At 40.8% G+C, this 23,193-nt stretch overlaps 2 protein-coding genes across 2 annotated transcripts in view; one reads left to right on the top strand and one right to left on the bottom strand.

Annotated features, from left to right (window-relative positions):
• Nucleotides 1-1,195: 1,195 nt before the first annotated feature.
• On the top strand, nt 1,196-21,273 carry smyd1a (SET and MYND domain containing 1a). Its single transcript, XM_059545599.1, has 10 exons — nt 1,196-1,467; nt 9,192-9,368; nt 9,558-9,771; nt 9,855-9,985; nt 10,109-10,147; nt 18,071-18,266; nt 18,553-18,645; nt 19,432-19,595; nt 19,696-19,864; nt 21,083-21,273. The coding sequence occupies exons 1-10, from the start codon at nt 1,331-1,333 to the stop codon at nt 21,215-21,217; spliced, it is 1,455 nt and encodes a 484-aa protein (XP_059401582.1). The 5' UTR covers nt 1,196-1,330; the 3' UTR covers nt 21,218-21,273.
• Nucleotides 21,265-23,193, bottom strand: part of fabp1a (fatty acid binding protein 1a, liver) — a 75,698-nt gene continuing 73,769 nt past the window's right edge. The window contains exons 3-4 of the mRNA XM_059545611.1: nt 21,474-21,563; nt 21,265-21,398 (exon numbers count right to left, since the gene is read on the bottom strand). Of these exons, the coding sequence (XP_059401594.1) occupies nt 21,372-21,398; nt 21,474-21,563 (117 nt within the window). The 3' untranslated portion in view covers nt 21,265-21,371. The remainder of the gene's footprint in view (nt 21,399-21,473; nt 21,564-23,193) is intronic.

Genomic DNA, 23,193 nt, shown 5'->3' with positions numbered 1-23,193 from the left:
TTTGTCCTGAACAGTTCAACTGCCTGTTGTTCTTCAGAAACGTACTCCACGTTCTTTGGTTTTCCAGGATCTCCAGGATATTTGACTGTATGATTTTGAGATCCATCTTTTCAAACTGAGGACAATTGAGGAACTCACACATATCAATTACAAAGGTTAAAACTTTCACTGATGCTCAAGAAGGCAACACAATGCATTAAGAGCTGGTGGTTGTATAAGAACACACATAAGTACAACCTGTCTCTGTGTGGTGTGGCAATACATCTTTGGAAAATTATAGTAGACATTAGCATTGCACTGACCTCTGACATGCACCTGTCAGTATTCAACACAAATATAATATCTTGACCACTTCTATTCTAAATGAATATTAGAGGATAATGTACTGGATTAAACATAATTGAAACATAAGCCTAATAAACCTCACCAAAGTCAACAAAACCCAATGTAAAGAAACACAGGACCATAAATGGCATTTTTAAAAGGACTTCACACACTCCCGCTATTGAGATGGTGATCACCTCATCTTAGCCCCGGTCTTCACAATTAAACCATGGATTTACTGTGTTATCTACATGTTTCTGGAAAATTCCCATGTTTGCTGCTAATGAGTTTGAGGTATGGTTAGGTTTAGGAGTAAATTTAGGGTTAGGGTTATAAAGGTTATAGCTGTTAGATTTGTGGCATCGGTTTGGGTTACGGTTATAGAGATGAAGTTAACAGTGTATACAATGAAATACAAATACTTTAAATGTAATTGACATGTTGGATTTGTGTGATGTGTGGAGAAAGGTAGCTATGAAATTAGCCTTTGGAGTCAGCCACTTTATTACATGACTATTCAGAGCAGGTGCAACATTTAAAATATTTAACATGTCATTTCCACCACTGAATGAATGATGTTTTGAGATGACACATTAGGCTGAACCCTTATTCAAAGATCATGTGAGTGATGATGGATGAAGGTGAAAGATGATGTACTGTATCAGTTTCTGAACTCCAATGCTCATCTGTATTCCCTCACACTATCAACTCCTGTATTTATCTGCTTTCACTGACACAGTCAGTCCGGTTCTGTCAGCTCATGTTCCCCATGATGAGCACACACAGCTGACAGACAAAAATACTCCTGGGGCTCCAACCACGTTCTCTAGGTTTGCTTCCTTCATGCCAGTGACAGCACTTCTCCTCACTGTATCTGCTGTTTGACGGCAGGAAAGGAGCGGCTCTATTTTTAGCCGTGCTCTGGGGAGTGGACAGGGTGCATGGGAAGGTAAGCACTGGGAACAGCAGTTCCTCCCTCAGCAGTAGCGGACAGCAGTCTGTCACCATGACTGTGGAAAAGATGGATCCTGTGGAAGTGTTTGCGGCTGGGGAGAAAGGCCGTGGCCTCCGCGTCACCAAGGAGATGTCAGCTGGAGATGTTGTGTTTGCTGAGGCGAGCTTCGCTGCAGTTGTGTTTGACAGGTAAGACCAGGGTTTGGCAATTAGCTGCGAGTTGACCAGACTGGTGAGGAATGGCTTACTTTGGGAAGGGAGTATTTGAGAGAAGAACTAAGCTGAATGTTGTGGACCCTGACCTGTTGACATCTCAGTGAAGTGATCCTTGTTGTTTTTGAACACAGAGATGGTGGAGTTGTGGTGTAAGAGGAAATAATCACAAATGTTACTTGATTAAGAGAGATCATATTGAATACTTGTCATTTCCAATTGTAATCGCACTAAAATAAGAGTGTTTTTGTTTACTTTGCTCTTTGGACTTGAAGAAATTTGGTGGCAGTATGTAAGCGCACTCTCAGAAAAAAAGTACAAATCTGTCAATGAGGCTGCACCTTTTCAAATGGTACAAATTTGACATTTTATATACTAATATGCAAACTTTAGGTACCAATGTGGACCCTTTAGATCCAAAGCTGTGCCTTTTGAAAAGGTCCTGCCCCAGTGACAGTAACTTTCGTAACTTTTTTCTGAGAGTATGTCAAACTCTACATAGATTTATCTGCACAAAATAATGGTTTCTCCTCAATGCCATATTTTAATTTCTTAAAATAGTTTTTTTTTTTTTTTCTTTAAAGGCAAAGCCTCTGTGCCTGTTAGATACACATTTCGATTTGGGGTTTTTCCCCAGGAGAATTTCAGACTGCTTTATGTTTAGTCACTATTGTGTTGTTTTTGTGTACTTGCAGATTTTAAGAGCGCTAAACGGTATGAGAGATTTCATTCTCATGTGACAAGATCATAGTTTCACCTCCATAAAAAGACAAGAGCCACTGCGGAAAACAGCACAGAGTACTCAGCCCTTCGAGCTTCTGTAAACACAAACATGTTTCCGTGAACGTCTGGATGAAACCAGTACAAATGACAACAAAGAGTTAACCTGGATGTCATGCCTGCTTACTGTACGCTGACTTTTAAAGGAGGAGGCGATGGTGCGTCTAATGACATCAGTGTTCAGTAATGCCATCTTAAAATAGATTATTATGTAAATCACATGAAGCAATATTTCTAAGCGTGCAAGTTGACACCAGAAGACTGAGTTGACAGTTCCTTACCTTTATAATTAAAGCAAAGTTCAAATTTCTTAACTGGTCTAAAGGATATGCCCTGCAGAGTAGAATCACCTCAATTAATTACAAATGTGTTTATTCATTGTTACATAGTTTATTCCTTAATCAGGTTACTAATAAAAAATGGTACAGAAATGACTCAATACTGCATACAATCTTCCAGTCACATTAAATATAACCAATTTTTTGAGATATAAATTTATCACACAAGTTAAGCATCCAGATGGTCTTTTAGTTGATCCTTTGGGATAAGATATGAGTTTAATGTTGCCCATATAAAGAGCATTTATATAAAGATCCTTCAGAGAGTTATCTGCCTGTTTGATTCACATGTGTCTGAGGAGGGGTGGGATCATGAAAACAACCAAAGACATCAGACTCAGATCTAGATCTACTTGTTTATATTAACATATACATGCAACAGAACTGCCGGGATAAAGGAAGCACAATGGAAGAGATAATAATACTGGCATCCAGAGTTTGTGGTTAAATCTTTTTTCTGTATGAATAAATGTATATATTGTTTGTTTCTACAAGTAAACACAGAATACCTACCGTTCGGTTATTGCCATGAAAATATATGCCGGTGAGCTTTAATTTGAACATTTTCTCCATGTTGGCCATCTGTCCACACTGTTTACCTGAGGGTTCATCCCTGGGACCCTACTAAGAACAAGTGGTTTGCAGAATGGATGGATAAAAAGGTTACATTATGTCACTGTGGCAAAGACACCTGTTTTTTGATGGCAAGGCCACTGAAAATGGTTGTGGAGCCTAATTAAGACATCTGCAATTAGGACATGTGAGTGTGGAATTGTAGGATATCTGTGGTGGGACCTGTCTAGATTGGTTTCTGCAAAAACGCCATACAGCTCTGTTCTGGATTCACTGGTTTTCTAATTTTTCATCTTTCACTTTAGAGCAATGGTCTTCAACCATGCTCCTGTAGACCTACTTTCCTACAGAGTTTAGCTCCAACCCTGATCAAACATACCTGAACCAGTGAATCAAGGTCTTCAGGCTTGCTTGAAAAATGCAAATTGTGTTGAAGCAGGTTTGGGATAAACTGGACAGGATAGTGGGTCTCCAGCAGCAGGGTTGAAGACCTCTGGGTTAAAGGAGTAGTAATCAGTAATGACCAAGAATGCCATCGTTGGTGAAGAAAGGCCCGGTAATCAGCAAATTGGTGTGCATGAATCCTTCATACCAGTCTTTGTAGTGGCTTGCACATGGCAGATGTAGATGAGGGACCCATCCTGCTTAAATATGACTTAAATTAAGATAAACATGCACCTGTCCTCTGCTCCGAGACATGCTGGGAGAGGCTCCAGCACTCCCATAACCATACAAAAGATAAAAGGGGAAGAATAAGTGGAAGGAGTAACACGGTTACAACTGCCAGAAAGAGAATGAACATGACAGGAGCCGTATCAACTTAATCTCAATGCACTGAAATGCCATGATTCCTTCAGCAAGTTCACCGGAACACTGTCTCTTTGATATACTGCAACAATATTGCATCTTTCCAGTCTGGAGGAACAGTTCTGTGTTCCCAAATTCTATGGCTAACATTGTGAAGACTTTGCATTCTCAAGGACTCCTCTTACCCTGACCACAGACTGTTTAACCTCCTGCACTCCGGGAGGTGTTTCGGGAGCCTCCGGACAAGGACCAGCAGACTCAGGAACAGCTGTCTCCTTGCTGAACTATGCCCTCTGACACCCCTGAACTTTGAAATTTGGTAGAGGATCTAACATGCTGGAGTTTGAAGGTTTTCATTTGGTTGTGGTCTTCTATATGTCTATGTATTCCATTAACCTCAGACCAGTGTGTACTGCTTTAGTTCTGGAAAACTGCCATCAAATTGCAGGAGGGCCTTCTGCATAAATGCAGTTCGGAGCCAGATTGCCATTTTCAGACCTTTACTGGGATCCAATAACATGCCAGATCAAGCCTGGAATTGAGACAGACAGATCCAGAGCTGATGTGCACCTTTGTCTTTATGGTACAGCTGGGATGTTTTCAAATGAAAGCACAGAACACAGTTATATTCTGGCAGCGTGAATGAACAAGATCAAGCAATGCCAGAACAGTTACCAGAACATATCAGAATTTGGAACCTTCCATGCAACTGAGTTCAAGGACTCAAAAAAACGAATATACTGTCGATGAGATTTGACCTTTCCAAGGGAGGGTGTATTGCTCAACTTTACTCTGAAACTACAGAGGATTGTTTATACTTAAAGACTGTGAAGTCTACATTGTGTATGTATGCTCAGTTGCAGTGGTGAGATCTTTTGTCATTGTGAGTGTATTTAGTAGAGTGTGTCATTGCATTATGAGATTGTTTACTTTTTGTCTGAACAGAGGGATGCCAGGCCACTGAGGTAAATTTTGAAATAGGCAATTTTAGGTCACCATTTAAATCCCTCCCCTGTCAAGTAGTGAGCAGTGCAGACCTCTAAATAAAAAAGGCACTTCTCAGTGATGTGAGTGTCACAGTGTCTGGGTTGGGTCCCTGGGTTTCCACTAGATGTCCTCCTTTCTCACGGTGTCTGTCACCTTATCACTTCCTGTTCCCTTATTTGGTCACCTTCCTCCTTGTTGAGTAATTGATTGTTCCCCACCTGTCTCCTGTTCCCTCATTATCCTTCTGTGTATTTATACCCGGTCTGTCTGAGTCTGTGTTACGGAGTCCTTGTTTAATGTTGATGTTAATTCATGTCCGTCGCCTTGCCTTGCCTTCGTGTTTTGTTTATGTTTGGATTTGTTGGATATCGACCCCTGCCTGGACTGTTTATTCTTTGGATTGCCCCTTTAATAAATACATACCCGCAATTGGTTCTCTCTCCTGTGTTTTCTGTAACACCGATCGTGACAGAAGGACTCCGTCACTGCAAGAGCCAGCGGTATGTCGGCTTATGTCTCCTCCCCAGCCACAGTGCGGGAGAGGAATGGATTTGAAGGAACTCGCCTGGTGGTTTTCCGGGGAACCAGAGGAGGTCGAGTGGTCGAGAGGATAAGACTGTTCACGTCACAGCTGCTGAGCCAGCGCCACAGCCCAAGATGGTCGCCAGCCCAGCACCACAGCACAAGATGGCCGCCAGTCCAGCGCCACAGCACAAGATGGCCGCCAGTCCAGCGCCACCGCACAAGATGGCCGCCAGACCAGCACTACAGCGCAAAATGGCCGCTAACCCTTTGCCAAGGCCCAAGATGGCCGCTCGTCCAGAGTCATGGCCCAAGATGGCCGCCAATCCAGCGTCACAGCACAAGATGGCTGCCAGCCCAGTGCCACAGCGCAAGATGGACACTCACCCAGCGCCAATGTCCAAGTTGGCCACCTATCCAGAACCAAGGTCCAAGATGGCCGCCCGTCCCGAGTCATGGCCCAAGAGGGCCATCAATCCAGCGCCACAGGCCAAGATTGCCGTCAATCCAGCACCACAGCACAGGATGGCCACCAGCCCAGTGCCACAGCACCAGATGGCCACCTGTCCAGAGTCATGGCCCAAGATGGCTGCTTGCCCAACTCCGCTGCACAGGATGACAGTCACAGCTAATCCTCTGGAGTCGAGTCTGGTTCCAGTTGACCCTCCAGAGTCGAGTCAGGCTCCAGGGAACTCTCCAGAGTCGAGTCAGGTTCCAGTTGACCCTCCAGAGTCGAGTCAGGTTCCAGTTGACCCTCCAGAGTCGAGTCAGGTTCCAGTTGACCCTCCAGAGTCGAGTCCGGTTCCTGTTGACCCCCCAGAGTCGAGTCCGGTTCCTGTTGACCCCCCAGAGTCGAGTCCGGTTCCTGTTGACCCCCCAGAGTCGAGTCAGGTTCCTGTTGACCCCCCAGAGTCGAGTCAGGTTCCAGTGGACTCTCCAGAGTCGAGTCAGGTTCCAGTGGACTCTCCAGAGTCGAGTCAGGTTCCAGTGGACTCTCCAGAGTCGAGTCAGGTTCCAGTGGACTCTCCAGAGTCGAGTCAGGTTCCAGTGGACTCTCCAGAGTCGAGTCAGGTTCCAGTGGACTCTCCAGAGTCGAGTCAGGTTCCAGTGGACTCTCCAGAGTCGAGCCAGGTTCCAGTGAACTCTCCAGAGTCGAGTCAGGTTCCTGTTGACCCCCCAGAGTCGAGCCAGGTTCCAGTGAACTCTCCAGAGTCGAGCCAGGTTCCAGTGAACTCTCCAGAGTCGAGTCAGGTTCCAGTGGACTCTCCAGAGTCGAGTCAGGTTCCAGTGGACTCTCCAGAGTCGAGTCAGGTTCCAGTGGACTCTCCAGAGTCGAGTCAGGTTCCTGTTGACCCCCCAGAGTCGAGCCAGGTTCCAGTGAACTCTCCAGAGTCAAGTCAGGTTCCAGTTGTCAGGGCTAGTCACCGCTGACCTTCCAGAGTCAGGGCTAGTCACCGCTGACCTTCCAGAGTCAGGGCTAGTCACCGCTGACCTTCCAGAGTCAGGGCTAGTCACCGCTGACCTTCCAGAGTCAGGGCTAGTCACCGCTGACCTTCCAGAGTCAGGCCTAGTCACCGCTGACCTTCCAGAGTCAGGCCTAGTCACCGCTGACCTTCCAGAGTCAGGCCTAGTCACCGCTGACCTTCCAGAGTCAGGGCTAGTCACCGCTGACCTTCCAGAGTCAGGGCTAGTCACCGCTGACCTTCCAGAGTCAGGGCTAGTCACCGCTGACCTTCCAGAGTCAGGGCTAGGTACCATGGACTCTCCAGAGTCAGGGCTAGGTACCATGGACTCTCCAGAGTCAGGGCTAGGTACCATGGACTCTCCAGAGTCAGGGCTAGGTACCATGGACTCTCCAGAGACAAGGCTGGTCACCGTTGACCTTTCAGAGTCAGGTCAAGTCACGGGTGATCTTCTAGGACTGAGTCAAGTCACGGGTGATCTTCTAGGACTGAGTCAAGTCACGGGTGATCTTCTAGGACTGAGTCAAGTCACGGGTGATCTTCTAGGACTGAGTCAAGTCACGGGTGATCTTCATGAACAAAGGCAAGTCACCATTGATCTTCATGAACAAAGGCAAGTCAACATTGATCTTCATGAACAAAGGCAAGTCACCAATGATCTACATGAGCAAATACAAGTCACCAATGATCTTCATGTACAAGTGCAAGTCACCGATGGTCTTCATGAACAAATGCCAGTCACCAATGATCTTCGCAAGCAGAGTCAGGCCAGCACCAATCTTCTGGAGTCCAGTGAAGACACCAGGGGATTACCAGAGTTTCGTCATCCCGTTGGTCCGGCCACACGGAGGTCTGCTCCGCCTTGGGGGGCTCTCGTGCTGACCACATGGCTGTGGTGGTCTTCTGCTCCGCCCTGGGGGACTTCCACCCTGACCACACTGTTGTGGTGGTCTTCTGCTCCGCCCTGGGGGGCTTCCGCCCTGACCACACGGTTGTGGTGGTCTTCCGCTCCGCCCTGGAGGACTTTGGCTTCGACCACAAGGATGTGGTGGTCTTCTGCTCCGCCCTGGGGGGCTCTCGCCCTGACTACACGGTTGTGGTGGTCTTCTGCCCCACCCTGGAGGACTCTGGCCTCGACCACAAGGACGTGGTGGTCTTCTGCTCCGCCCTGGGGGGCTTCATGTTGTTTTTTGTTCTTGTGTTCACTCCTGTCCCTGTTCCTCTCTGTCAGTCTGGCCCTCCGTCCCTCCCCCTGAACCTCCTCCGGTCCTCCTCCCTCCTGATCTCCCTGTTTGGTGTTCACACTTCCGGTGTCTGTTCCCCATGTTTTTCTTTTCTGGCCCTCCGTCCCTCCCCCTGAGCCTCTACCTCTCCGCCTCCCTCCTGGTCTCTGTTTTGTGTCTGTCGTGGAGCGTCTGGGAGCCGCTCCGTAGAGGGGGGGGTACTGTCACAGTGTCTGGGTTGGGTCCCTGGGTTTCCACTAGATGTCCTCCTTTCTCACGGTGTCTGTCACCTTATCACTTCCTGTTCCCTTATTTGGTTACCTTCCTCCTTGTTGAGTAATTGATTGTTCCCCACCTGTCTCCTGTTCCCTCATTATCCTTCTGTGTATTTATACCCGGTCTGTCTGAGTCTGTGTTACGGAGTCCTTGTTTAATGTTGATGTTAATTCATGTCCGTCATCTTGCCTTGTCTTGTCTTGTCTTGGTGTTTTGTTATGTTTGGATTTGTTGGATATCAACCCCTGCCTGGACTGTTTATTCTTTGGATTGCCCCTTTAATAAATACATACCCGCAATTGGTTCTCTCTCCTGTGTTTTCTGTAACACCGATCGTGACAGTGAGTGCTGGTCCGTCACATTCACATCCACACAATCAGAGTTAAAATTCAACAACAGGTGGAAGTGATAACCTGCCCAAAGAGTCCTGGCAATACAGCTTGATTCCATGATTAAGATACTAGGGCAAGAGATAAACTGTAAGCCAACAGTGTTAGGACTAAGCGGCAAAGGGGACGGAAGTCTCACTCTCAGTCCATTCCTGAGCCTTCCTCTCACATGCTCCCAACACTGTCCTGCCAATAAGAACAGATGTCCTGATTAAAAGAAGTTCTGTCCTTCTGCTTTTGTTTGATTCTGTGGACTTTTAGTTTATTGTTCAGTTTGTGTTCATAGTATGTTTTCAGTGAGGACTCTAATAAAACAGATATGTTGTATATATTGTCTGTCAGTCTCTCTCTGCAGGTGTGTCACAGCTGTTTCCGCCGGCAGGCGAACCCTCATCGCTGCGCCCAGTGCAAATTTGCCTACTACTGCGACCGCACGTGCCAGCGTGCCGCATGGGACGAACACAAGCAGGAATGTTCTGCCATTAAAAAGATAGGAAAAGCTCCCAATGAGAATGTGCGGTGAGTCATGTGATCTCAGACTGGGCTTTATTAAAAATGAAACATTTTGAATGTAAAATGTTTAATTACTATGATGATGATGAAACAAGTTAGTATTTATAAATAAGTTTAAATACTTGTGTTTGCAAATCTGGAAATATTCAGGCTCAAATGGCATGTTTATTGGCGTTCAATGCCCTGACATTGCAGTCTGGTCGCTCGTATCCTGTGGCGTATTCAGAAGGACACGGGTCTGGTCTCTGATACTCAGCTCACCACCCTCGATCTCCTGGAGGATCATCTGTCCGAAATGTCCCCCGAGGACCTGAAAGAACTCAAAGTTGATGTGCAACACTTCTATAATTACTGGCCTAAAAAGAGCAAACCCGTCGGCGAGCACTACGTGTCACATCTCTTTGGTGTGGTAGGCACTGATTTGCCCAAATGAACACTTCTTCACTAGCATTCCTGTAACTCAGATGACAAAGATGTTTCTCTCTTCCTCAGATTAACTGCAATGGTTTTACACTGAGTGATCAGAGGGGTCTTCAAGCGGTGGGCGTAGGTCTCTTTCCTAACCTATGTTTGGTCAATCATGACTGCTGGCCCAACTGCACAGTCATTCTCAATCCTGGCAAGTGAGTAGATGAGAATTTAGTGAAGAACCACCATATGTCTGTCAGCTCCAGTGAAAACATCCTAAATCATACAGAAGGTGTTAATCCAGATCTAAATGGCTGGTGTGTGTTTCTCTCTTGCAGTCAAACAGCTCTGGATGCTTCATTCCATTCAAAGAGTAGGTGAGTCAGTGTGACACACACTAACATCTGCCCTCTGACCCCTGACTTACTCACACCATCGTATCCATATCATGTCCTTAAACCAGTTAAGCACAGGTGCGTTTTTTGGTATTTTCGCATTTTTGACATACTCAAATTCAAATGTTTACCCTACACACATACAATGTAGGAAATGAAAAAACCCTTTGAACTACAAAATATGTAATTCTTTTTAAGGCACATTACCCCAGAATCCTATTTTACTATTTGCCATAAGCACTTTGCTTGATTATTGATTGAATTATGTTTCATTTTGTAACAAATTAGCTTAAAGTGAGATGAACATTATTAATCATAACGGGTTATTATTAACTACATTCATATTCAGGAATTACTTGTAGCATTATAGCATTAATAGTACAATAAAAAAAAATATGTCTGCAGGGTGGACAGTGTTAATCGTTTATTTACTCCATGTAAAATCATTTTTCTGGCCACAAAAAATTATTTTACTACTAATACATTGCTCCCAGAGCATGTAACAAAACCAGAATGTTAAAGTTACCTTGTACCATGAGCATCAAACACAGACAACCAAGTGTGAATACATATGGGTGTTTATTAAACTACACTACAGGGGAACATGCAACATCTGACTAGACACAAACATACACACATTAAACATAGATGCCAGTGCAAGGAAGGCACGGATAGAGAGAGAGCGAGAAAGAGAGAGAGCGAGAGCACTGCAGAGGAGAGAGAGAGAGCGAGCGAGCGCAAGAGAGTGGAGAGTCATAGCAGTATTTACTCAAACAATCACAACCTGATAAGAACCATCAAAGAATCTTTATCACCTTAATTAAAAGGGGTCAAAGCCTAGAAGCACATCTAAATAGTTAACAAGCGGTTACTTGCATTGGTTCTGTAGTTCCTGAGTAAAGTGCATGTATAATGCGTAGATTCCTGTTGAATCCTGTTAGGAGTGAAACCTTCATCATTTCATCCATGGGCTGACTGCTCCGAAGTGAATTAACAAAGTTGCTGAGAACTGCCAGAAGATCGGACTCCCCTGGAAGGGGAGTAGCGAGGTTTTTAAGGTGATAGGTGTCTCCAGGGAACCCCAAGTTAAGAGAAGCCCACTTTTTGGGTGTGGAAGATGTTTTATCTGGTTTCCTTGTAACACCCATTTTGGATAGATTGACCAGGAACAAGGCATATAGTTTTGGCGGGAAAGTGTTTCTATGTCCCCGTGACACCTCATTTGCATGCTTTATGACAGGCTGATTAACTGGTGTAGTTTTACCCAAAATATTGTACAAATAGTATGATGCATTTCATGATCACAGAGTACATCATGGTTTGGGGAATAAATGGCAATTAGCACCCATAAATGTAGAATGTGAGGCCATGTCTACGATTTATATGCAAATGTCACAAGGCTAAAGGGAATTTCTAAGATATAAAGCCCCAAAGATCTTACATGATCCAAAGCAGATGCTACATTTTTATGTTTTTCTAAGTAGTAATATACAAAATGGCATAAGCGAATTGGACCAACTTTCACATTTTGTGTTTTCTACAATCAGTTTTATTCTTTCAGGATACAAAATACTGGATACATTGTAAAATATATCTGGTCTATCACAATCTAAAATGGAATCCACATTCTCCAGCTTTATATAATTTCATTTATGTGCATTATGTATTGGTATAATGATTTAGAGCATCTCACCAGCATCCCCTGCATCCAGCAGCATCTCTTCCTCAATCATGTACTGTACTTTTCTGTCAATAAACAGTTTATCAGATTATTAGCTGTGCTTTCAGGTTTCAAAAATAAAGATTCAAAGATAAAAAAGTAACTAACACGCTTATAGCCTAACCAGACGTGCATTCATTCCTCTCCACGGCACAACTGAATGTACTTAATCATCCATAACTTGTAATATGATTATTATAAATTGATATTCTCTGAGCCACATATGCAGAAGGCTTTCGACGAGCGATGCATACAAAACAGCCGAGAACTACACATCCCAAAGACCACTGTACAGTTCTCAGCGGAGACGGATGTAGTGTCTGTCTGCACCAACCCTTCCCCTGCTGTTGACGCAGAGGTGTCAAATTTCTCTACACACCGAAAAGGCATTTGTAATAAAGTGCGTCTTTTTTCCTGCTGAGCAAAAGCCAGATAATATAGATCTAAATCTAAAAGATATAAGATATAAAGTAGGGCTGGGCGATATACAAAAAAAAAATGATATCTCGATATTGTCAAATTTTTTACGATATTTGATATATATCTCGATATGTTTGCATTTGCATTTAAATAATAAAAAATAAAACATGATTTTCTTTTGCCCATTAAAAAAATAAAAAAAAACCATTTAGATTAAACAGCTAATTTAAGCAGTTAAAAAATCTAGACCAAGAGATCACTTACTGCTTTTTATTAAATGAATACATGTAGGCCTATATGTAACTGAAGCAGTGCAAATTAAGTAACAGTTACAGAAAGTGCATTCTGTCAACTTTTTAGTGCATGCAATTCACAATTTAAACTATGCAACTGGGATAAGTATTTTATTTTAATTTTTTTAACAAGTTTTTAAGCTAAGAACACAAGTCTGTCAACTGTCTGTGGTTTTAAGAGAAGCTCTTTGGCATGAAACTATGTTCCTACTGACACTAAAAACCCTCTTAGATGGGGAGCTAGTTGCTGAAGCACATAGCTATTTCTTATATATAAATATGTATAAATGAATACCAAAGACTTTTGCATTCTCTCTGTCTATATTATGGAAACTGGTAAACATATCAGTGAAATTCCCCAATAGTAATTCCAAATGGCCATAGCCTATGTTTCTCTATTCAAACATTAGCGGTCGAGTAAGTGCATTTATTTTAAGATCACAAACGCAAACAATACAGTTGAGATCTCACGACAGAACACAGACCGGCTGAACGACGCTTTCATTAGATCGCTCAATTCCAGCTTGTTAGTGTTTTCAGATTATCGTCAGCGGCTCTTCCGCAATGAGGAGTGAGCCAGGGACGTGCGGTCAGGGTAGGCAGGGTAGGCAGAGCCTCACCAAAGGAAATGTTGACATTACATTTATTAATTCCAAGAGCTTTATTAATTCACCACATTATTAATTGCATTAATTTTATTCCAAATATTATTTTTTGTAACAAAATTTTTCAGGAATACACATAATATACTCATTTTGCCATTGTTTGCTCCTAAAAACCGTTGTTTCATGCAGGAAATTCAAAAGCCATGGCCATTGAGGCAGAGGTGAGCGGTGCCTCTTTGGTCCATAGAACGTAGTTTATGTAGATTTGCGCATGCGCAGTCAGTTCTCATGCTGTCTTGAATGATCAACATTGAGGCAGAGACCGAGCTTGCTTCATGTCACGTGATCTACTCCCTCTAACTCAATCCGCGCGCTTCCCGAATACTAGCATCTAGTATACTTGCGTGTCGGTGTGTGCGCCTAGCAGTTTGTAGGAGCGAATAAGCTGTTTTTGTACTTTAAAGCTGTACTGCTGATGCAATGTTTTCTGACTGTAGCCTGGTGCGCCGTCACCAGACCAAAAGTGTGTGTGTGTGTGTGTGTGTGTGTGTGTGTGTGTGTGTGTGTGTGTGTGTGTGTGTGCGTGCGCCGTGGCTGTCTGTGCGCGTTTGCGCATTTTGATGGAGTGACTAGGCTGCCGCGCCGCCTCCTTCTCTGTGTCCCGCACAAAACATTTGTTTGTTGTATAAGTCATAAGATAGATGTGTCCATTCATTTGATTATTATATTTGATTGTGCAGTAGCCTCACATGACTGACTTTGCTGAATGCAGGCAGCGATCTGATGATGCCTGATATGAACTTGGGTTGCTAAATTAACTGAATGAATATATGAACATATATTCCACACATTGATAGGTCACAGCCTACCCATGACAAGATTTCACCGCACGTTACTCGAGTGAGCACATGCGCATGGTTGCCAGATTGCTTAAAATAAGCAAACACCGGGCAGAAAATGTATCCTTGTAACAGTGGAGCTCTGATTCGGAGATTTAAAATCTTGTTATCTGGCAACCGCTATCATTACAGCTCTCGTAGTAGAGGGGCGTAGAGCAGCCAGCAGTTATAGGTTCCTTTTTTGGACATTCGGCGCGTTCTTTTGGGAAAGTATGCTTGAATTTGAAATATTCGATATTCCCGATATATTCAAATTGTACATCGTCGTCAAAATTATTCCGATATTATCGCTAATATTCGATATATCGCCCAGCCCTAATATAAAGATATATAATATAGAGTATATAGATATTTGTGGCTGTTTGCAGCTGACTGAAGCGGTGCTTCGAGTATAAATAAAAATTTGCTCTGAGGCGAGAAATTTCACATCGCTTTCTATTGAAAATCATTCGATCTAGATAATCTAGATAGCTCTCATTCTCAGGAATTTGACTTTCTTGTGATATGACTTGACTGTTTTGTGAAAAATATGTAAAATACACATTCTTTGGAATACATTTTCGCAATTGTTAGGCAGAAATTTGTGTAAGGGACGAATATATTTCTAAGTTTAATTTCACTACTTTATGAATCATATAACAAAAAATGTCATTCTTTGTAAAGACGATACTCCAAGCTTTCAAATGAACCCATATATGGGCTGAAACCATTTAAGGAAGGCTTTGCAAATGAAGCACAAACATTTTGTACATAGTTTTGGACCCGGTACAGGGTCGGACGTGTTGATATGGTGTCTAAAAGTTCACCTACCAAATGGAAATTCTGTCATTGTTTACACACGTCATTACAAACCTGGATGACTTTCTTTCTCTTTTCCATCCAATTACAGTGAATACTGGAACCTTCAAGCTCCAAAAAGGACATAAGTCATAAATTTTATGACTTTTTTTGGCATTTTGAGAGTTTGACTGTCCCGGACATCTTTATTTTTATGATATGGAAAACAGGGCAGGATTCAGATTTAAACCTTTTGTGTCCACCTTAGTTTTATTTTAGTATCATTGATGTACTGTTATAGTTTTGTTAAAGGGGTCATATGATGTTGCTAAAGAGAACATTATTTGGTGTATTTTGTGTAATGAAATGTGACAGAAATGTCACGCCCCTTAACATACTGCCACGACGAGACAAAAACAATAAAACCCATTACAAAAGAGTCATTTGTTGCATCCAGTGTGGACATAATTACTGGTTATCATGACATATACTGTCTTTTTACGCATTGCATTGCATATCTTGCCGCATAAACATAAAACCATGTCTGCATTTGTGATCTGAGAAATGGCAAACAACAAGCATTACTCTACACTGCTCAAAACTCACTTTTTAATCATCAGTGGAAAATTATTTAAATATGTAAATGTACCCACAATCTGTGAGCCAGAACAGCCGGAATTGTAGTCTACTCTCCCAGGATCAGGAAACAGTCCTACATAAAATGCGTTGCACACATCTAAATATTTGGCTTGAACGGTTCTGGAAGAGTGGTGTAAATACAAATTAACCACTGATTTCTAGTTGTGTCCTCTTTTGGAAGGCCAAATAAAGTAGTTTGACTTTCACAACGAAACACACAGCTTCTCCTACATGGTGCCAGCTGCAACAGCGAGAATAAAAGTTACGCCTTCTATCTTTGCGAGAACATTTGGGTGATGTTATGCTAATCTTCCCACATTGTGACATAGACGTGGGGTGGGGGTGTTAGAACGAGCTGTTTTAGGAGGGCGTGGTTCACTCTTAACTTTTATAAAGAATATCTCTTTGGATTTGAGATCTTCTTTATTCACCAAGAGCTTGTAACACTCCAAAGAGAAAGGAAAATGTTAAAATGCATCATATGACCCCTTTAATATTTTGAAATAATTTTTATTTTTGTTTTCGGATTTCACTTTAATTTTAGTTCATGTTTTAGTAATTTTGTTTTGTGCTTTTGTCATGTTTATTCTTTTTCTAATATGTTATATAGTTTTTAATAATTCTAATTTATTTGCTTTATTAGGTTTAGTTACTATTTTAGTTTAGTATTTCAAGTTAAATTAAATGAAAATGACTGAAATGAAATAATTGTATTTATTTAATTTCAGTTAACATTTATTTTGTTTAAAGTAATGAAAATATTTTTTTATGGTTTTAGATTGCCTTAACAGAGTGTCTATTTACACTAAATACAAATACTTGTTGGCAGAGGCCATTTACACTTACTCCGCTGACCAAAGTGTAATTGTCATAGTCAACAATGAAAAAAGATGAATGTAAAGTATTGTTTCAGTGGCGTACACGGTAAGATTTATGCTTTTTTTAAACACGATCAACCCAAGTTCGAACCCGACTTTTGCAGAACTTACCTCCATTTTCAAATCTCATATCGCTTCAGAAAGGTATTTATTTTCAATAAAAGTGAAGGAAATAATCAAAAAGTTTAAAAAGTATCGGGTAGCGTTGGGGTAAGAGTAGGGAGGGCTTTATTGTACCAATAAGGTGGCATCCATTTAATGATTTGAATTCAAATGATAGTTTACACAATACGTTATTATAATGACTGTTTTATAATGTACTACAAGGTGCAGATAATGGCTACGCAATAAGTAAATAGCAGAAAATCTTGCTGTTTTACAATGGTGTAAATACACTGAACAAAATTAAAACGCAACACTTGTTTTTGCCCCCATTTTTCATGAGCTGCTTTAGGCTGGTCACAATAAAAGGTCACTCTAAAATGTGCAGTTTTATCACACAACACAATGCAACAGATGTCGCAAGTTTTGAGGGATGCTGACTGCAGGAATATCCACCAGAGCTGTTGCCCGGGAGTTAAATGTTCAGTTCTCTAGTTATGGACAACGAACTCAGTTGCATTTTATTTTACCAGATACTGACTGGTTTTCAGACCCCCCCGGACCCCCCAATACAGTAAAACTGCATTTTAGAGTGGGCTTTTATTGTGGCCAGCCTAAGGCACACCTGTGCAATAATCATGCTGTCTAATCAGAATCTTGATATGCCACACCTGTGAGGTGAATGGATTATCCCGGCAAAGGAGAAGTGCTCACTAACACAGATTTAGACAGATCTGTGAACAATATTTGAGAGAAATAGGCCTTTTGTGTACATAGAATAAGTCTTAGATCTTTGAGTTCAGCTCATGAAAAATGGGGGCAAAAACAAAAGTGTTGCTTTTATAATTTTGTTCAGTATATAATCTATAACTATTTACACTTGCAAATAGCCGGCGCCTTTATTTAATGAAAGTTACCCTGGTTCACATTTGGAAGCATTAAAGAAAATTATTTCATAACACTTTCCAAAAAGGCTAAAATTGTTAATAATTAAAAATTCTGTGACCAAACACTGATCAACGGATTGTTTCTATAGGTTAATCTTAATTTTATAAATGTACTATTGTTCATTTTTACAATATGTTTGGTCATAATGCATCAACTAATGTTAATTTATACAACTTGAAAGGTTTCAAAATGTATTAGTTTAAAAATCAACAATAACCTGGATATTTAAATGTTGTAAATGTATGTTTATTGCAGTTCATGCAGTAATCAATGTTTATGAACTGAACTGAAAACTGTTACCAGCTATTCCTTTAATAACAGCTCAGTCATTCTTATCAAATCTAGTCTATGTACTCAAGAGTAGAAGCACTCGTCGAGTCATCATGTATTCACGCTCTGTCACATGTTGAGTTGTGATCCACTCTAGGGTTCTCACTCAGTGTCTTCATCATATATTAAGTTTGATTTGATTTAGCATGGTGTTTAGCATGATGTGAGCAGCAAAAATAGCTTTTATAGTTTTCAGCAAGTGTTAGATATTTATAATTCCTTACTTGTGTGAGACTGAATAGATGTTGTGTGTTGAAGTGAATCGTTCTATCTGTGACTCTGTGAATGAGCCAGGATCGAGCTGAGGGCTCTGGGGAAGATCTCTGAAGGAGAAGAGCTAACCGTCAGCTATGTGGACTTCCTGAGTGTGTCTAAGGAGCGCCAGCGGCTGCTCAAGCAGCAGTATTACTTCGACTGCAAGTGTGAGCACTGCACCAGCGGCATCAAAGACGACCTGATGACGGCCGTCAGAGACACTGATGGACACAAGGTTCATATCGGCCTCCAAATCTTTACTACAGTAAAATACACAGAAACACTGTCCCTGGCAGTCTGAGTTTAACATGATCTGAATTCACTAGCTGATTCAAAAGCAGTTAGCACAAGGTAGTTGGTGTTTATATGTAGATGAAAGAGTGCCTCTCTGTGGCAGGGAATGATAATACAATCATGCCAGAAGGTTTGTGAAAGTTTAGAGGTCTGATCTTGTGAACATCCAGTGATCTCCTCAGATCATCGGTCTGTAGTTATAATGAAGTGTGTCTGACTGTCTGCAGCCGTCTGCTGATGTGGTGAAGGTAGTGACAGATTTCAGTCTTCAGGCTCTGCTTAAGATCGAAGAAGCTCGTACTGAAGGAAACTTTCATGAGGTGAGTCTAACTATGCCATCCTGATTTCACAGAAAGTGCTAGAACTGAATCACTTGTGTTTTATTGGTAATTGTCAATTAAAGGGGATCTGAACAGCATTTCCATTCATCAGCAATGAGCTTTACACTGTGTTCACCAAAGCGAGATGAAAAGTGTTATACTTAAATAATAATATTATTAATTTGTTGAAGCCAAATTCTGTAATTTTTCTTCTCAAATGAAATATTTTTTAATCAAATTATATCAAAAATATTTATTCAAATAAAATTTGAATACAAAATAATTTTTTTAAAGATGTACTTTAAAGACTGCGTTTTTAATCAATACATTTCTTTACAGGTATAAGCCAAAATGTTACATTAGAATTTTCACTTAAAATGTAACTACTTACTATAAATAAATAATTGTAACTGTAACTGATTTATTTTTAAAGTATTTATATATATATATATATATATATAAAATGTTCTGTTATGTAGCCTACTTAAAAAAAATTAACAAAAATGCGCACGGTAAATGAATGAAACTTTTCCTTTTTTTGTAATTAAATAATTTCTGTGATCAGTAAATCATGTGCTAAAGTAGGCCTATTAGTATTTATTTATGTTTGCTATGCCCGTAATGCTATTTGCTTTTAGACAAACTGTTAGTTTACTGAACTGAACTGTTAAAATTTATTCAACTGAACCGGTTTAAACCATGATTTTTGATTAGACTACTATAAATGATTCGGTCGTGTTACTGTAGGTTTAGTCTGCACTCATTAACGGCCGGTTGGTGCTGCAGGTGGTTAAGATCTGCCGCGAGTGTTTGGAGAAGCAGGATCCAGTGTTTGGAGACACAAACCTGCATCTGCTGCGCGTCCTCAGCACCGCCAGCGAGGTTCTGTCCTTCCTGCAGCAGTTCACCGAGGCGGCGGGTTACGCGCAGCGCATGGTGGACGGATACGCGTGAGTCTGCTGATTTACTCGAAGCCTCGTTAATTCCTGAGATTCTAAAATCACTCGTTTCTCCTTAAATGAGGTCAGCTTGGCTCTGTTCTGCTCTCAGGAAGCTTTATCACCCCAATAACGCGCAGCTGGGCATGGCCATCATGAGAGCGGGCGTCACGCACTGGCACGCGGGCCTGATCGAGGCCGCGCACGGGCTGATCTGTCGCGCCTACGCCGTCCTCATCATCACACACGGAGCTCATCACCCCATCACCAAAGACCTGGAGGTAAAACACCTACCTCTACGCCATCAAACTCAGTGGGATCACTGAATAATGTTACTGTGGTGAAGTCAGTTCAGACGCCAGTCAGTTTGCTGCTTATTAAAAACTCATCGAGTTTCTCCTATAACAGCTGAACTTAAGCTTAATGAGGCCTGTACAAATCAAGACTGTTAGAAATATTTATTTTCCCAAAGAAAAAAAAAAATCAGACAAAATAAAAAGATTGTTTATTACAAGGCCATTTAGTTTGAGACACAATCCACAGTTGTACTTAATGTACATCAATATAATTTATTTTTTGCCTTTAGTTTTTACAATTTAGTTTCACCACTAGGCTAAATTAGCTAAAATACCAAACACAAATTTTTCACTTAAGATAAAACTTGAAATCATTTTTAGTCAATGCTTAACTTAGTTTACTTACTAGAGATTAAGATAACTTCGGAAGACCTTAACATTTGTGATGTCTTTTTAAAACATGCATCATGTTTCATATTTCTATCATATTTGAAAGAAAAAAAAACCCAGACAAATGCACTCAGTAAATCTAGGCATTGAAAGTATGTTATTTTAATAAAAGCAAAGTGTTGGTATCATTTTAACCAAGTTTTTACAGTTGTAATGATTATGAATATATGATATTGAATAAGGTACAACTTACAGAAATCTAATTCCCCAGTTTTTATCACAGTCCATTTTATATTACGGGTTATCTAATATGTTGTTTTATGCAAATGAGGCATAATCTATTTAAATATGCTTTAATTTGCATACATTTCCAGTACAGAAATCTAAACATTAGATAAAGCCAAATTCTTGTTTGATTTGTCGAAAGGTTTTTCCAGAGGGGATTTTGGATTTCTCATGTAATCACTCAATCAGAAAATACTGTCGACAGACAGAAATAAAATACATTTTCACCATGTTTTTAAGAATAAAATGTCATATAAATCAGTTTGAATGATTTATGAACAAACCTTCAGAATAAAGAAGTTGTATAGTTTGCTGTATGTAAGAGAAAAAAACTATATATGTTTTGGATGTTTTCTTCCCAATAATCTGAAAAGACCAAAATCTGACGAGTGTATGAAAACATTGGTTTTGACTGTTGTGTCTTACCTTAGCTTGTGTTGAATCTATCACAAAAGCTGGATGTTTAATGTGAAGAAGCACTGTGAGCGTTTCTTTGACCGTGATTGTATGTGAATGTGTGTGTTTCAGGTGATTCGGACGCAGACGGAGATGGAGCTGTGTTTGTTCAAGCAGAACGAGCTGGTCTATCGCAGCATGAGGGAGGCCGTGCTCAGCGACAAACCCATGATGCTCGCTGGAGAACAAATTAAAACCACTTCATAAACAAGCTCCTCAAAACGTGCCTGAATCTGCAGAGTAATAAAGGCATTTCCAGCAGATTTCTGTTTTGTGCTGTTGATTCTTGATTGAATGTAGCGGAGATGTGCATGAGAACATTCCTTACATCTGATCAGGAGATGCATCTGCTGATCCTCTTTTAGATGATGCCGTCGAAGGTGAGGATCTGAAACGAAACGCGACAGCAAACAGGATTGAGCATCATGTGGTGTACAGAGATGATGATGATGATGAGACTTACATTAATGATGGTATCTCCATTCAGCTCCGTCACTGAATCGATCCCCTTCAAACACACCATCAGCTTATTCCCATCCATGTGAACCACAGTCTGACACACACACACACACACACACACACACACACACACACACACACAGCTTCAATCTCAATCACATCTCAATCTCATGACCACCAGATCATATTACACTTAAAAAATATATTTAGATTGAAAACTGCTTATTTAAGACATAACTTCCCCCCTAAATTATCATTAAAGTTATGCCAATAAATAAATAAATAACTACAGAATAATTAATTGAAATAAAATGGTAATTTCAGTTAACCCTTTAATTGTCACCCTGTCCCGTATACGGGACGCCTACATTTACTTCACTATATTACAATTGAATCTAATCTAATCTTGACAAATTATATATCTTTGGAAAGGTCTAAGCAGGGCTGGCGATTGCTATAGGCGAACTAGGCGGTTGCCTAGGGCGACAAATATGTTGGGAGCGCCCTCTAGGGTCGCCGTTACGTTATATTAGGCAAGTGCGCAGTTGATGAAGAAAATGAAGCGGTCTAATAAACCCAGGACTTAATTTGTGCCGGAACAAGCCGGATCCAGCACCTACCGATCCGGTACCTCATTTTGGTGGATCCCCCTCCTCTAGGGGCAATGTTTCAGTATGGCAGACAGAGAATAGCCAGATATGTGCCATGAAAAACTATCCAAAATTCATATCTCTATTATAATTCTTTATTATTATTTTAAATCACAGGGGTTTAGAAATATTTAACCAATGATAAGTATTTAAAGGAGCTTGTAAAACTTTGTAACGCCATTGGATCCTCAAGCTCTCGTGAACCCTCATCACTTCACCCTGTCTCCACTCAGATTGACGCACACGCACAGCCTGGAGGAGACCGATCTCCGCTTATTTGCAAAGCAAGGGTAAACAAATAACTTTGAATAGTACAGCATTTCTTTACTCAAACACTATGTCTGTAAAGGCTATTGTTTTTGTGTGTTTGAAGACTGGAGAAGTAGTTTTTTGCCATCTAGCCAATATACTTTTGTACGTTTAAAATATCCTGTGCATAAGTGCTTAATCGTTTATATCATGAGATTTTGGCCAACACTGTAAAAACTAATTCTGTGGCTTAGTAAATATTACAGAAATTTTTAACTTTATTAACTTAAAATCTCTGAATATCGTGTACTTGATTGTTTGAGTTAAACATACCAAAATAATTGAGTAAAAATCCAACAGTTCATTTTATCTAAAATTTACAGATATATTTAAGTTGTTTTCAATAAAATTATTTAGTATTTGACTAACCAATTATTTCTTTATAATATACTTAATATATTTGTGAAATTTCTATCAAAATATTTGAGAATGTTGAATTAAACTGATCTGTTTCAAGAAACAAAAATATTACTTAATTCAAATCAATATTATTAATATATTTAACACATTCTTAAAATTTGAGTAAGTTTACTCAATTAAAACAATGCACCCCTCCCCCACCCTCTGACGTGACGACAACTCGACGGTTGGTTGAGTCAGTGAGCACGGGCAGTTTGAACTCTCCAGTCTCCAGACAACAGCTCTCTTCTCAGCGTCGCAGATTTGGTGCATTTCCTCTGTGAAATTCAGGTTTGTGTATGTTTTATTTTATCTATAAAATCTTTACTGTGCTTTAAATCATATTTAATGCAAAACAACATACAG

Source organism: Carassius carassius, chromosome 4, assembly GCF_963082965.1.
Source record: "Carassius carassius chromosome 4, fCarCar2.1, whole genome shotgun sequence".
In the NCBI taxonomy this organism is placed as follows: Eukaryota; Metazoa; Chordata; class Actinopteri; order Cypriniformes; family Cyprinidae; genus Carassius; species Carassius carassius.
This window is presented reverse-complemented; position numbering and strand designations above follow the sequence as displayed.